The sequence below is a fragment of the Chenopodium album genome, chromosome 8, assembly GCF_948465745.1.
Source record: "Chenopodium album chromosome 8, dcCheAlbu1.1, whole genome shotgun sequence".
Lineage (NCBI taxonomy): Eukaryota > Viridiplantae > Streptophyta > Magnoliopsida > Caryophyllales > Amaranthaceae > Chenopodium > Chenopodium album.
In genome coordinates, this window is record NC_137841.1 from 5,980,639 (window position 1) to 5,997,411 (window position 16,773).

General features: G+C 35.8%; 1 protein-coding gene across 1 annotated transcript; it reads right to left on the minus strand.

Moving 5' to 3' along the window:
• Positions 1-1,557: 1,557 nt before the first annotated feature.
• LOC145641668 (PH, RCC1 and FYVE domains-containing protein 1-like) lies at positions 1,558-15,544 on the minus strand. The gene is made up of 9 exons (XM_081692570.1): positions 15,036-15,544; positions 13,481-13,567; positions 11,019-11,108; positions 10,141-10,221; positions 8,684-8,872; positions 6,462-8,576; positions 4,616-4,762; positions 2,953-3,332; positions 1,558-2,351 (listed from the first exon to the last, which is right to left on the minus strand). The coding sequence occupies exons 1-9, from the start codon at positions 15,084-15,086 to the stop codon at positions 2,219-2,221; spliced, it is 3,273 nt and encodes a 1,090-aa protein (XP_081548696.1). The 5' UTR covers positions 15,087-15,544; the 3' UTR covers positions 1,558-2,218.
• Positions 15,545-16,773: the final 1,229 nt, after the last annotated feature.

Genomic DNA, 16,773 nt, shown 5'->3' on the forward strand with positions numbered 1-16,773 from the left:
CTTGTCCTCAATATCTCTCTCTCTCTCTCTCTCTCTCTCGGTTTCTCTTTGAAGCGTGCTCCACGTTCTTTATTGAGGCGACTCAGAAACCCCAGCAGTTTCTGAGGTAAGATGATGTTTCTTTTTTGTATTCATCAAATATCAATTTCACAATGTAGGGTTTATTGTTAATTTTATTGTTAGTGTACTCAATTTAGGGTTATTCTAAAGTTGATTATTGAACTACTGGTTGATTCTTGAACTAGTGTTTATAATATTTCGAAGGTTATGAAAATTATAACTAGCGATTTTGTTGCTAGATAAGAATATTATGTGATTTTTTTAGTCTGATTTGGTAATTGAATCAAATTTGCCTTTAATCCTAGGATGGAACTATGAAATTGGGCCCTTTTCAACCTTAAATCATGTGTAATCTGATAATTGAATGAAGTTTGGGTGCTAATTTGTTGCGGAACCCTTTAATGTAAGAATGGAACTATTATATTGGACCTTTTTTTTATATACCTAAAATCATGTAATTTTTGGAGCCAAATTTGATAATTGCATCGGTTGCTAATGTGTTGTTGAACCCTTTAACGCTAGAATGGAACTATAATACTGGATCTTTTCTCCTGGGCGGCTGCCCCTCCTGCCCTGGCTCGGAAACGGGCCCGAGCCATGAAATTAAGCTTATGTGAATTTAGGGTCATTCACAAGTTGTAAAACATAATTTTGAAATCTTTACTTTGAGTTTAATTGGTATTAAGTCGTTAAAGGGAAAGAAAAGCTCGATTCAATCTTGACCTGAGCTTAAGCTTATGTGTTCATGCATTATTTTCTTGAATTAGTTTGATGTCGCGACTGATTGTTTTATCAAAAATTATTCTGATTACAAAGAGCAATTTATCAAAAAAATTATTTTGTTTCGCCAAGGTATATTGATAGATGAATTAGTGATGAATATTCTAAGCAGTGATACTCGGTTTTCTTGTTTCAAAATGGATGTGATACAACTGATATAGTAATGTCCAGATATTTGTCCAATTTTACATATTTGTGAGTTTGGAACTATGCAGGAATGGGCGTTGTAGGGTCAGTTATAAGGTTATCTCAGGGCATATTGTTGCTTGCAAATGCAGTGGCGGTATTAAATGAAGACCGTTTTCTTGCTCCAAGAGGATGGAGCTATGCAGATTCAGTTGAATCGGCGAACACATTAAAGAAGCGATTTACACGTCTTGCTTTCAGCCTTCAGTGTTTTCGATGGATTCTAATACTTCTCAACATTGCCTGCATTGGTTACAAGCTTATCTATGGATGATATCACTTGGCAAATAATCATCTCATTCTAACAAGACTCGGGATACTCTCCTTTATGCAGTTGCTCTAATTTTGGCTGAACTTTAGATTACCCAGGATGTAGTTAACAAACACGTAAATGTTCATAGTACTTATTTGTTCAGGTATGACTTGTTTTTGAATAGAAAGTGAAAAGGTTTATGTATTGATCCGATCTTTTTAGATTGAAATAGGTTGCGGAATTTACAAGAAATTATACAAAGTATTTTATCATAGTAGTAGTTCAGAAATATAGATGTTAGTATTGAACTGTGTTAAAGCATCAAAACAAATACTAGTATTAAGAGTTGCCTTCCCATATCATATTGTATTGAAACATATTCTTGGACAACAAATTTTGAACAATATATGATCTGGGTTAGCTGTTACAAAAACTAGTTAATTGGAATCACAACGTTGCTGTCAATAATCCATCAGCAGTACTATGCAGCAGAACAAGTATCGCAGCCTCAAGAATGTGATGGAGACAATGGTAAGAACAATGGAGCTCGGAAACTTGATTCAATCTTCAACATTAGATGTACAATTCGAATATGATTTGGCTAATGAATATACAAGAATAGCATCCCATATTCGAAACTGACAGCCTACTCTCGAGTATATACAATTTCTACCTTCTAACATTAAGATGAGCAACTCTGAACTCCCTCTAGAAAAGAAGAAAGAGGAAGGAAAGCACACTTTGTTATGAGCAAAAATGAAAAGGGCAAATGACAAGGATTAAGCATGGTCGACCAATTGCTCTACTAATATAAAATTTCTAAATCTAAATTTGTTAACACAAACCGTTCCTGAAGCTTTAATCCTTGTTTTCATAGGATATATGATCTGCCAATTTTCAGCCATATGGGGTCAAGGTTAAGCGGAGCTTTCCTCTATATCAATGTGCTATGCCTTCCCTTCCAACGCCAATACCAGCCTTGTCAACCATGGGAACATCATACTGCTGATATATTCGAGCTCGGTTAGCAGCCCACCATTGCTCTGCTTCCTTTTCACTAAACCTCTTTCGACTGCGTTACAGCAAGGAAAAATAGCTTTGTAAATTAGGGGAAAGAAAACTCACAGAATATAAAATAAACAGGTTGGAACTTTCAACGAGCCTAAGATGATTAAATTGAAGCACTGTATTTTTTTGTCTATTGATTACTGCACATTAAATTTTCAGACAGTGTAATTAATTTGGAAGCATTAAACGTAACACTAAGGTAGCGAAACAAATGGTTGGAAGATGTCTGCAACAAATGAGCACTGCAAGTATAGAACCTAGCCTTCTTGTTAATACCTAAATATTTACTAGAGAGCTCGACAAACAAAAACAAACACTCTAAGAACCTTTATAATCAAAGTTGATCAACATTACTGTTCATTGTAGCAAGCCAGCAGATATCAGGTCAACACAAGTGAAATTCATAATGCATGCGCGCGCGCACACACACACAGATATGGTGCAACAGAAGGAAGTTTTATGATAATACCAATCAGACAGCAAAATCAAGTTTATTTGTACAATTGTACATTAAGTGCATATATACCTAACACTGGATTAACTTAGATTCTTAATCAAGAAAATTAGCTGTTCCACATACAAGAATATTTCGATCAACAAATTACCTGAAGCGGACGCGTTTTAAATCTTTAATACCGTCAGGCATTGACACAAGGGTGATGTACACACCAGGCTCATCTTGCTCAACCCATTCAGATCCATAATTCGCTTCGCTATCAGATGTTCTGTTCTTATTTTTGCATGAAGCCTCTAACTGACCTGTTACAAGGTTATTTGAGGCACGACTGCTGGGAGTAGTCGATCCATTTGAAGAATCATGACGATTTGACCAATTCAAACCAATTTCATGTACAGCTACTGGACTGTTAAGTCGATCCATTACATTAGAAACATCATTTGACAGATTTGGCCCTGGGGAACCTGGTACAGACGCCTTGCTGCTTCTTACTGCTCCAAGAGGCAACCTCTCAGCCATTTCCTTCAACTAAAACCAGAGAAAAGCAAAAATGATCAAAATAGAATAAATAAACCAGAGAAAGCAAAAAATGATCAGAGTAGTAGTATAAATAATCCTACAACCCCCCCCCCCCCCCCCCAAAAAAAAAAAATTATTTATTTATTTTTTTGATTGGGGGGGGGGGGGGGGGGTTGTTACAAATTATGATATGAATAGGACGGGAAATGATAATTTCTCATCTCACTAGTTTTACTTATATACAGTAATTCCAGCGTCTAATCTGGCTTGTCTTGCTTTTGCATTTTCTGTTTTGATCATACAGACCTCATCAGCTAGGCTCATCAAACTGAGGCATTATTTGTACTTAACTCTCCAGTCAAATCTTGAGCCAAACTATAGATAATCCTTTGTAATTGATGAAATATTAATTAGCCACATAATCTTAAACAGAAGAAGCACTAAATAGATACTCCCCTCCACATCTATTTAAGTGCATCACTAGATTGTGGAGAAAGTTTTATGCAAGTAAACTAAAGTGAGTATTTTTAATGGGTAAGTGGGTGAAGTTGAGAATTATATATGTTAATAAAAGATGAGTGGGAGACTGTTATATTAAAAAATGATAATGTGAGTATGTGCAGGGACCATCGGAAGAAAGAGAAATGATAAAGAATACAAGTGGGGTAGTGGGAGGTAAGAGACATAATAAATACAGAGAGATTTATCCACATATAAGAAAGTGATGTACTTATATAGGTACGGTCATTTTTAGGTTATAACTGATGCACTTGTCGGGTAACGGACGGAGTAGCACTGTTTAATTTAGATTATTATCATCTGCAGAATATTAATGGTCCAATATAGTCAGTAAAAAGCCCAGCATCAAAGGTACGGTGCTGGTTTAGATGTAATAGTTCTAAGCTGTTACTTGAGATTCCAGCATGAACCCCCCGTAAAACCATCAACCGATAAAGGGCAGCTGATGGTGTATAATTCAACCCTATCAATTAATTGCATACATATATGATCAAGTACATGAATAATCTGACTACAACAATGACATTAACTTACTGGGATACAGAAGGAGTAGCACTGTTTATTTTAGATTATTATCAATTATTCGGAAACTTTGCATTATATAAATTGAAGATGTTGCTAAATTTATAAACATCCATCAATCAATAACCATGTCAGAAAACATATATCATATTTTTATGCACTATGAGTAATAGAAAAAGGCAGCTGTTTTTTCTTAGATAGATAGATAATGTATAAATTGCATTTTTGCATTTAGATGGTATAATCCTTACTTGTGCTGTAAGTGACTTGATTACTTCCTTTGCAGCTTTGCACTTTGCAGTCTCTTCTCCTGCTATTGCTATAGCTTCCGTCAACTGTTTTGAAGTTTTCTCCAGCTCAACATCTTGAAGTTGTGTTTTCCGTGTAAGTTCTTCAACCTGCATTATGAATCAGAAAAGGTGATTAAAAAATGCAACATTTTATATTAGAATATGATTGCATTGCTGCAATATTCTCCTTTGTTTCAAAATAGTTGCACCATTTTGACCTACACATTTGCCAATGCAAGACTTTGACCCTTTATATATGAAATCATCGGTAAATAGAAATTAGACACGTTGAAAATATACGGACAAACCCTATGTTTTCAATCGCAATGTTGGGGACTTCACACTTGCCTATGCAAATTCTATTAAAATCTTAAATTATACATTAGTACAACTTATAAGGTAATATTTTGAAAGTATATATCGAAACGAATTTAATAAGATCCCACATGACTACATTATTTCAAACGTATAAATCATAAAAGACGATAAAAAAGAGTGTAAATAGTGTAAAATTCCAAATACTGCATTAAAAAAGAACATAGGAAATATATATTAGTAGAAAAATTGGACAAAGTTAGACAAGTGAATTCTGGCAAATGTCAAAATGGATGCAATCAGTACACAAAAAAAAAAAATGTCACAAGAGAGACCCAGAGTCATCTCAACATAAATCCTTAAGATGAAAGAGCATACCATCCACATTGAAAGAATATCCCAAGATATCCAAAAAAAAAAAAAAAAAAAAAAGTTTCCCAAGATAAGTGGGAAAACTATCGAATTCCAAGTAGCAAAAAATGTAGTCATTTATGCAAACCTAAGGTCATTCTTTGTAAACTACAAAAACCCACATAATTCCCCAAAAAGCACCTCCAAAGAGGTTCAAACTCATTCCTCCTACAAGTCAACACAATAATCTGGAAATGACCAAGATAACAATAGGGCAAAGCAGCCTAAGCTTTCTTCATTCACCAGAACATCTGTGCAACTATTAGAAGGGTGTGCTTCCGACCAAAACAACGGGCTCCTTTGCTGGATCTTTATCTATCAACTAAGGGGATAAGGTTCTGTAGGAAACCACCAAAAGAACTCCCAACACCAAATAGCTAATCATTAAAACCAAAGATCCCAAACTTGGGCCCCTTAAAGAGGCCTATAAACCAAGTTGCATCTAGGTCACCTAATTTTCCTACAACACAGCCACATCAAGTTGTAGGTTACACAGACTACAATACAAGTTCCAGAGTCCCAATACTTTCAAGGATGCAATCTGGTGCTCTCCGAATAGCTAATACCTCTGACATACTAGATATTGAAAATGTAAAAAGAAAAAAGTCAAAAATATAACGATAGGAGAAATTCATTGTGAGATAAGAGTAAATGTTACTTCATATAAGCTAGATTTTTTAACAGAAAATACAACATCTGGCATTCAGAGTCTCAACTCACAACAGAGAAAGAGGAAGAGAAAAGGCTCAGGAATACATTCCCCTTGGAAAATTATTTGTGTACAGCAAAGATTTATATAAGTTGACCTTCCCATAGTAAAGTAAATAAAACTTTTTACCAATTTTTACAATAAACTTTGTATCTAACAAAATGGGCATGTAATACTCAATCTAACCAAATTTCTCATGACACATGTATTGCATGCCTATGCTATGTTTAAAGGGGCAGAGGGGGGGGGGGGGGGGGGGACCCAAAGGTCATTTGACCTTAAAAGGGGCAAAGAAAAAAGAAATGGCCTGCATCGGCTGCATGCTGAAGAATCATAACAGCAGTTTAAGTGAGAATTAATAATCACGTGTACCTGAGCTCTAAGTTTCAGAACTTCTTGACTGAGATGATCATTGGTCCTCTTAGCATCATCCAAAACTTTGTTTGGTGAAGAAAGTACTACCATAGTTGGACTTGGTGTCGCAGCTCGAGGAGGGCTAGAACGTCTTGATGTTGGTGAAGTTGCTCGAGAAACTATGCGTGACCCAGGAAGAGAGGCAGAAAAAAATTTCTTTGATGACCCAGATTTGGAAGTGCTAAGTGCACCCCAATGAGTGAATCCATTTGGAAGGGGGGACACACGACTGCTGTTGAATTCTAATTTCTTGTTCCTCTTGAAAGACACACTTTCTGTTTCCTTGAAGGAGTCCATTGGAGAATACTTACCAAGCGGCACAAGGGCCTGTGGACCATTTTTGTCCTCATTGTCAAAGTTCTGGTTACCTCGCTGATTCATACTTCCTCTCCTACTCAAAGAAGAGATAGAAGATGAGTCATTTTCTATAGATTTCCTTAGTTTTCCAAAGCAATTATCACAGACACGATAAGGTTTATTAGGATTAGGTGCCATTGAAGCCTTAAGGGACTTTCTGCTGCTGCATGAGTGACAAAACACAAGGCCACAATTGTAGCAGTTGTGTCTTTTTTTCTTGAAATTGAAAGCTACTCGGCATCCAGAGCACAGAGACTGATCAACACCTGATACCCACTTATGAAGACAAACAGCTGCAGTAAAATTTGTTCCACATGCAATACTTTTGACTTGTTTGTCTTTCAATGCTTCAACTAATGTCGGGCTATTTTTGTCATCTGTGTCCCCATGACCTAATCTACCATTTGCGCCCTTTCCCCAGGTGTAAACTTCAGTTCTTGAAGTTAAAGCAGCAACATGATAAGCCCCACAAGAGATCTCCTCGACAAAGCTTTTTACAAGCTTTCCATCTACTCGAACAGGTAGCTTCCCGTCTGCTTGAGGATTTCCTAATTGACCATAGACGGGGCTACCCATTGTGTAAACCTGGCCAGTGGTTGTAAGTGCGACAGTCAAGCTATGGCCGCAGGCAACCTGACAAAAATTGGGATCAACCAGGGCTGCAACACAGGTAGGCACAAGTTTTGCTTCCTTATCCCCATGTCCAAGGCGACCCTTATCCCCATCACCCCAAGTGAACAATTTGCCTGAGGAGCAATTGCTTGAACTTGAATTTCCCACCATAACTTCAACAACTGCAGCAGTATGCCACACACCACAAGCTGCACGTACCGTTCGCAAGCCCTTTAGAGATTCAACTTCTCTTGGAGCAGAAAAACTTTTACGATCCCCGTGGCCAAGGACACCGAAGGTTCCATCACCAAAAGTGAACAGCTGTCCAGCTGAGGTTACGATGGCAGTATGCCAAGGTCCACAGGAAATTGAAGAGACATGTATGCCTTCCAATGGTCCAATCAACCTCTTCGGGATCCAATGACTCATTTCATCACCTTGTCCAGAAAGACCAAAACTGTATTTTCTGCCACCCCATATGTACAAATCACCAGAAAGGGATACAGCACAGGAATGATTTTCTCCACAAGCGACAAGTTCAACATTGGTGCTCTTAAGAGCATCGACAAGCTTTGGATGTGAGACATCAGAATCCACACCATGACCAAGTCTGCCTCCTGATTCTTCTCCCCATGTGAAAACTTCTCCTTGTTTTGTCACCAAGGCAGCATGCCTTCCACCGCATGCTATATTCTGAACATCAAGAAGTACAGCCGAGTCCAATGTTTTAGGCCTACATGAGTCCAACTTCACACCCAAAGAACTTTCAATTCTATAGGCTCCACCACCAAGAATACCATCTCCGGAGCCTTCCCCCCAAATGTAAACATCTCCTAGAGCATCACCATCATCATGACCAGAGCCATGGCTCGATGAGCTAACAGCACTTGAAAGACTCACACGAAAAGTATCAGCACCATTACATTTGCTGCGTCCATTTAAGCCATCAAAACCTCCAGAAGAAAAGGAATGGACAGAGCTAGATGCCGATTCTGGGGGCATAAAACTTTTTGCAGGTACTGTATACAAAATTGCATCTGACAGTGCAGTCTCCAAGCCATTTTTTTGAGGACTCTCGTAGGGATAAAGGGGATCCAATCCATCCTGATAAATAAATAACAAAAAAAAAAAAAAAAACGGATCTCGTTATTATCACCAGATAGTCAAAATTCAATTAGGTGATCAGCAATTAGGAAACTGCAAAAGACCACCTTTTGTGAACCATCACCACTACCAAAGGGAGAACTTAAGGGAGAACTCCTCTGGGTTTGAGCTTTTGGACTATTTGCTTCAGACGAAAGTCCACTTCTTGGATCTACTCTTGGTCTTCGATGATAACGTGATATTAGTGCTTTTAGGCCAGTAAACCAGACTTCAGCTTCATCTTTATCCTTACAAATCTGCAAATGAACATACCATATTTTTTATTCTTTGTTCTTCAACCTACATAAAAGGTAAGAGGAAGCCGGAACCAGCCTCCTCAACTAGAGGCTATGACAACAGTGCATGGTCCCAGAAGAGTGGAATAGAGCTGATGCCAGTGGTGCCACCATACCAACTCTTCAAGCAGCCAGCAAAATACATCAAAAAATCAACGCAGTATTGCAGATAGAAAGATGCAGATTAGAGATAGAACCATTCCATCCATATAGTAGAACAGATCAAAGACCCGTAACAACTCTAACAGGTACCATAGACACCTGGATGCAAATAGTCACAACTTAACTGCTTAATTCTCTACCTCACGTTACAAAAAAACATTTGGGTAAATCAGACCAAATACAGATGAAACTCCTAAACACAGTTGGGTTTCTCCTTTAACCATCCCAGCTTCTTGTCTTAAATTTTAACGACGGAAAATAACTTTGTGCAAGATGCAGAAATTAAGTACCCATTAAAGTTATTTGATCCACAACTTCATCCTGGAAGAACCTTGTGATGACTACTGATGTCCAGCATCAATATTTCTCAATATTAAGCTGCTGAAAATCCTACATGCCCAAATTTCTGGAAAGCACTCCAAAAAATATTGGAGTTTGAGTTTCAACATATCTTGATTTTTCACAGTACATTTACAATGTTAAGGTACGAAAAAAGGTGGAGGGGGAAGAAAGGTAGCCCCTACCAGGCTGTGAAGGGGTAAAAAAAAATTGTTTATATAACTTGGTTTAGATCAATGTGTGGCATGTTCAAAGAGTAGAAATAAAGCAGGATTTTCCAGAGGTCCCGGGTTATAGGATCAGAAGATTATTTATGTTTTTGTTTGCTTCTCTCTTCCCAAGCTCTCTTTTAATGTTCCCCTTCCCCACCACAACCACCCCCCCCCCCCCAAATTAAAAATAAAAAATATATAGGTTTCTTTATTAGTTACCAAGTTACATAGGATAGATTATTTATGTTTATGTTTGCTTCTCTCTTCCCAAGCTCTCTTTTAATGTTCCCTTTCCTCACCACACCACCCCCCCCCCCCCCAAAAAAAAAAAAAAAAAATTAAAAAAAAAAAATAAAAAAAAAAAAATTATTGGTTTCTTTATTAATTACCAAGTTACATAGGATTGACAGGCAGATTGAATTAGACAAATGTATATGACCACTCAAGGAGTTCAGTAATTTGGTTGCTTTCATCTAAAACAAAAGGTCAAAGACAGAATTAATGGAGATAACTCACCACATCCAAAGAACGATCACTGTATATAAGAGAAAATGACTGATATTCCTTCTCAGGTCGAGGATATCTCTGAAAAATAGGCTGCATAACAGAGCTTTTATCAGTATAAGCTTAAATCTGTAATATATTCATGAAATAATCAATACATGTGTCTTGTCTTGACATCCAGCCAAGTAAAAATTATAGATGGTGGTAAGGGAGGATAGAAAACCTCCCAAATCGCAAGATAAAGTGTGATATATAGTCTGACATACTGTTAACCCAGCACACTGTTTTCCAGTAAGCAAGCAAGAATAGGGGGGAATAAAAACTCTACACCTATTGGTTGAAAGATGCATAAGTATTAAATATTGATGCTGAAAACTCCCTCAAACCCTTCTCCTTTCCTTTTCCTAACACCAATGTGTTTATGAGCATAAAATTTTTTGGACAATACTTTACAGAAGCTAGATACAAATACGCAACAATATCTCTACAAAGCATGAATCCAAGTAAGTGTCCAGGGCTGGGACAATAAAGCAGATTGCAGATAACACAATAACATCGGTAATATCTTCAGCAATTAGAAACGACTTAGCAACTTACGTATTATTCAAATTTGAGAGTCAGTTCATCCTAAAGTTCAATGATCTATCACAAATTAGCTTTAACCCACCCCATTTTACACAGTATCCATTTATTTGTGCTTGAGGTATTCCGTAAAAGTCAATGGCATATATACATGAGAAACTTTTTTAGAATGAAGCAATACTGCACTAGTTAAAAAAAATGTACTACCTTGAGGTTAACCAGTACCACTAAAGCATTGATAATTTGCAAACAACAGCACAAAGTAGGCCATAACATTCAAGATGATGACAAGGTGAAAAATTGCTTACTGTGCGCTGTCCAGGAATTATTCTGGATACATGACTGAGCTTTAGATGTTTCTCCTCATTCCCAGAGTACCATACTAGAACAGATTCATCCTGAAATATACAAGATTATAAATCATGTAACAACAGCATTAGACATACAAAAGATTCATCTTTCTACAGCTCAAAATCAGGATAGCATTTAATTTGAAAGGTAAAACACGTGAGAAATGTATATTATTTTGTTGTATAAGGATTTAGGTTAAAGGAGAAACTGTATGAGAACAGATATATTAGTCATAAGGATTAAATGTACTGATGAATTTTACATTTTGCCTTCTTCTACAAAAGTTACACAATGCTCTTTACTATTCTTCAGTTCACCGACAAATGCAACACAAATCAATTGATGAGGGAAACAAAAAGAAAGAAATTAAATCATATAACAGAACAATTACCCATGTTACTGAGCTACACAATCCACAAAAGACAGATCATGTAAAGATTAAAAATGACTATGAAGATAACATATTTTCCAAAAAGTACAGCAGCATTCGTGCACAAAAGGAGGATTAGAGAAAACACCATCAGGACCTTCAGGCCTCAGCAAATAATTTTAAATCACAAGGACTTTCAATCAATTGAACCATTGAAAGTTTCAAGCACAAAATTCTACTTCCACACATGAAATGCTTAATCTATAAGATATGGAAGCTCTTGTAGAAATCATTGCAACATTTCTCACTGGTGTTTATACGACTATTTATTCACATGGGAGATGCAACTGCACCAAACAATGCCAAAAATGAGAAATTGGGGGAAAGGTAGTGCAGGGAATATGATAGAGCCTAAATCTTAACCTTTGCAGCATCTTGAATTGACACTTTATGTTATATGTTAATTAATAATAGATTTTAGTGATTAAATCATGTCCACGTATATAAGGAAAAGCATTCCCTTCAAAAAAAAAAAAGAAATATTCTTCTATAATGTAATGACATCCAGTACCACTAGTATTTCAGAGAATGTAAGGATTAGTGGAAGCAAAACCAACAATAAATAAGATATGAACAATCAAAAGTGCGAACAAATACACAACAATGCAATTTTACATGAAAAAAGCCTCCCCTTGCCAAAAGAGAGGAAAAACCATCAACTTTTGAGGAGTAACTCCCTTTAGGGACCTCTCACAGCTCGCCCACAATTACAATTCCCTATCTCATGGTATTTGTAATTCACACCGATTTTAGAGTAAAATTGTTTTCTTCTAGATAGGCACACAAGAAAAAGATCTCCAATCCCTCTTTAGTCTTTAATTAGAGGATGGAAATCCTAGACCATTAATCAACTTTGGAAACTATTCCAGCATCTAAAAATATCTAGTATAATATATATATATTAGAACATAAAACTGTATCCTAATCAATTTATTATAAGGAAATCATCTAGTTCCCAATGCAATCAGAACTGAGAAATTTGCAACTTGCAAGCATACCACAAAACCGCAAAGTAAAACACATCATGAAGCCAGTAGCATCTGCACTGACATGCAGAAACTTGCACCAAACATGCGGGCCTTCAAATCACAAGCAGTAGCTCTTGTTTGCCTCAGGAAGCCTTCACAAGGACTAGCCATTTTGTGCGCAGATGTGTAACTCATGTTTGTCAAATATTATCAATTACCTACAATCTCTATCATGACTCTTAACTACAAAGTAAAAATTCAAACCCACTATGTGTCCCAATTCCCCATCTTCCCGAGCTTGTCAGTTGTCACAGTGTTGGGCTTACCTTAGTTAACAGGGGAAGTATCCATCAAAAGGTTTAACGTTTAAGGCTACTAATGTTGATTCTGCATTTACATGCTCAGAAGTAAAAGGAAGGGCACTCCATAAAGTATAAGCAGCAATTTGTGAATCAAGATTTCCATTACCACCACCAGAATTACAGGAAAGTATTCATCAAAAGGCCCAAGGCCATTCATGCTGCCATGCTGATTCTGTATGTGCTCACAAGTTTAAGCGGCACTCTAATGCGTAAAAATAACATGTGGTTTTCCAAACCATCACAAAGATAGTATAAGAAATCATGTCTCTTTGAATTATCTAAAAATAAAGAAACTAGCTAAAATAAAAGGAAAGAAAATATTCTATGAGAATCCCAAGAGAACAAATAATTATTGATAAAATGATAAGATAATTTCAATTAAGATACAAAGTCAAAACACATAAAATTAAATAAGAAACTGCAGAAATTTTGTATAGAAAACGATAAGCAAAATGTATCAGTACAATAGATGCCAGTTCATAAACAACCTATGTTCAAGAAATGTATGCATCCATTGTACCAAGATATACATCATACATAGTGCAAGAAAATGAAAATGTGAAAGTGAAGATTTGCAATTCATAACAAAGAAAATATTAACCATCCAATAAGATGTAGAAATGAACTAAATTTACAGAAGTTCTATATAATTAGCTTACATTAGACAATCTGAAAGGGCAGAACTTCGGCTTTCCTCTACGCCCGTACTTCAGTAAATTTGTTCCCTTCTTCAGAGCAGTGATTGCCTACAATAGATAAACAAGTAAAGTGGCTTTCTTTAGAAACTTGGAAATTTAGCAAGGAGAAAAGGATCAGTGCAGAACAAGAGCTTAACATTACCAATGAATGAATGCTTAAAAATTTATTAAAAAAAAAAAAATGAAAAATAAAGTTACTCCGGTTAGACAGTCTTCAAGTTTTCAAGATTAGGAAATGTCAACTCTCTAAGCTAGCAAACACAAATCATCCATTATTGGTTGCCCTCATTTTTTAACACATCAATACAAGAATGCATTTTAGCAATCTTTTTCTTACTGGCAGTTATAGAAACAAATCATTTATTTTACTAACGGTGAGTAGTGACACGTAGAAACGAAATTAACACTGTATAACATACTTTTGATGGATTATATCCCACCAGGGCATCCCCTGTTACAAAAATGACCTCTTTGCTATTGTTGGTCCTCGTATGAACAGCAGACGCAAAGAAGAAAATGTATAAGATCAAACCGACCGAAGAGAATAATACTATTGACGCAAACCATCCCCTAAGATGCACTAACCTCCATCATTTGCTAATTGCTGTCCATCAGTTACATTTGGTGGAATGAGTTAAAACATGAACAAGCTCATGCAAGGTCTGGGTGGTATGGGTACTTGTGGGCACAATGTCAATACGAGACTAAATTGATTTCCACAAACTCATCCATATCCTCCAGCCATTTGATGTCATGAGGTTCAAATTTTCCACAATTTTAGTTGATCCATAAGGTAGGCGGTCCAAAAGGTGAACATCAGCAGTATGATAAAGCTACATAATACAAATATGTTCCTAAGATTCTAAGAACATCATATATGATATTGAAATGATATGATGACAATCTAAATTAGCTAAAATCCTAAATCATCCTCATGCTACAAATGTGAACCATTTTTTACGGAAACTAGAGTCAGCAATCATAACTATGTCTTTTCACATAGGGTTATAATCATCGAGGTTCATTTTCCAGATATTCCAAATCATTCACTCTGATATTACATCAAACAACGACCTCACGAGATGCCACGGCTCGAATTTAGTAAAACAGTTAAATGACTGCTTCAAATGCCTCCAGTTTCAAACAAACAACCATAAGAAAGCATTATAACGTGTTAATCGTGGTAAATTGAAGACAATAATTGAGAATATAAATATTCAAATTATAAACATTTTCAAAATCACAAGTAAACGTGCCAGCATCTAGATGTCGTTTAGTACGCCCAAATTTAGCAGAAATATATATATAGAAACAAATAATTTCTTCAAATACAACGAATAATTCTTCTCATACAAAAATAATACTAATATTATATCAAAAAAATTATCAGAATAATTGCAATATGATTGAGAATCTAGTACGCAGAAATCCGTACCAAATAATGCATGAAAAATCATCCAAAAAAATCAAAAATAATATAAAAAATTAAAATCAAATAATAAAATAGTGAAATTACCAACTCAATATCTCTCTCCACAGGTCCAGCTCTAGCTTGATCGGCATTCATGGTAGTCTACCTCCAACAACAGTAATCACCATTCACCGACCACTTTCTCTCTCTAAAACCGCAAATTCCGCCATAGTTTTTCTACTCAAAATCAGTCATCAAAACACTCACATTTTGTGCTACAAACAGTTCACTGAGCTTCAGATTCATTCAAATTACAGCTCAAAAATGGAGAAATTCGCAACAACAAAAAAGAATCACTGGAAAAAAATTAAAAATCGATAGTACAAATTTACACCAAAAAGCAGAAAATTAGGGCTAAAATTCGATCGATGAAGCTGAAGAAGAGAATATGATGAATGAAGTTAGGGTTTCGTAAGCGAAGAAATTCGAGGCAAGTGGAGAGTATCAAAGAATTTGGTGAAGAATTGAGAGGAGAGAGAAAGAAAAGGAAAAAGAAAAAGAAAAGAGAGAATTTTTTTTTTTTTTTTTTTTTTTGAAGTATCAACAGTGAGTAAAAAAAGAGATGGGTCCTTGAGCTAGGAGTCAAAAAAATGTTGGGAGGAGAGAGAAAAAGAACGAGGTGATTCAGCTAAGTATAATTAGTATTAGTAGTAGTAATAAACTAATAATAGTCAATTAGATTAGACTAATACTAGTTGATTTAGTTATTTTAGTTATTATTTTGATTCTGTTTATAGTTAATTATTTTGAAGGGTTTTACTTAAAAGTTTGTTGCAAGCTTGTTATGTGTAGGGTATGTGATCTTATACTTGGTAGAATTATACTTATAATTTCGTCGTTTTATTTTAATTGTTATATTTTCCTAAAATGGAAATCTCTTGTTACTTGTAAGTTGTAATTAAGGTATGTTTAGTAAGTTTGATATGGTTAAATAACAATATTACTCTTGAATACCCATCTCACCTAGCAGCAATCACTAGTCCCCTCTTTGCAATAGCTAAAGCACCTAATCAGCTAATTTGCATGATGAATAAACGAATGGATAATTGAAGAAAATGGAAAGAAGACTAGAATGGGAAATTTTAGGACATAAGAAAAATTAGCCTATTCTTCCAATAATGTGTTCTACTCAAGGTTGATTGAGATCATACACCATTGTGCACATGATACTAATGTTTGTAAACTTAGTTTCACTGTTTTTAAACCAAATATATAATGATTTTCTTATCTTGTGTTTGTTGTTGCGAAAAAAAAATATAAGTCATATTACCAAATATAAAGAAGGACTTTTGTGATTAGGGATGTCAGTGGGGCAAGTCAAGTAGGAGACCCGCCCTATCGCACCCTAGTAGGGCGGGTAGGGCGGGGATGGGGAAGAAAACCATACCTGCCATGGGAGATGGGGCGAGGGTGGATGTTAGGTTGTACCCGCCCCATCTAGGGGTGTCCATAATATGGATTAAAATCGAAATCCAATCCAAATCGAATTATCAATTTGGATTGGATCCAAACTTTAAAGAGGATTGGATAGGAATGAGAACTTTTGAAAATTCTGATTTTTGATTGGATCGGATTGACTCTAATTGGATCATATCCAAACCAAAAACCGAGTTGTAAAATTAAATGCTTGTTTGGCATTTTTTTTTGTTTTCAGTTTTCAATTTTTTTGAAAACAAAAAGCCAAAAATAGGAAACAAGGAAAATGTGTGTTTCACTTTTCTTTTGTCAGTTTTTAAAATTATCATGATTTTAATAAGTTTGATTAATTTTTGATTCATTATAT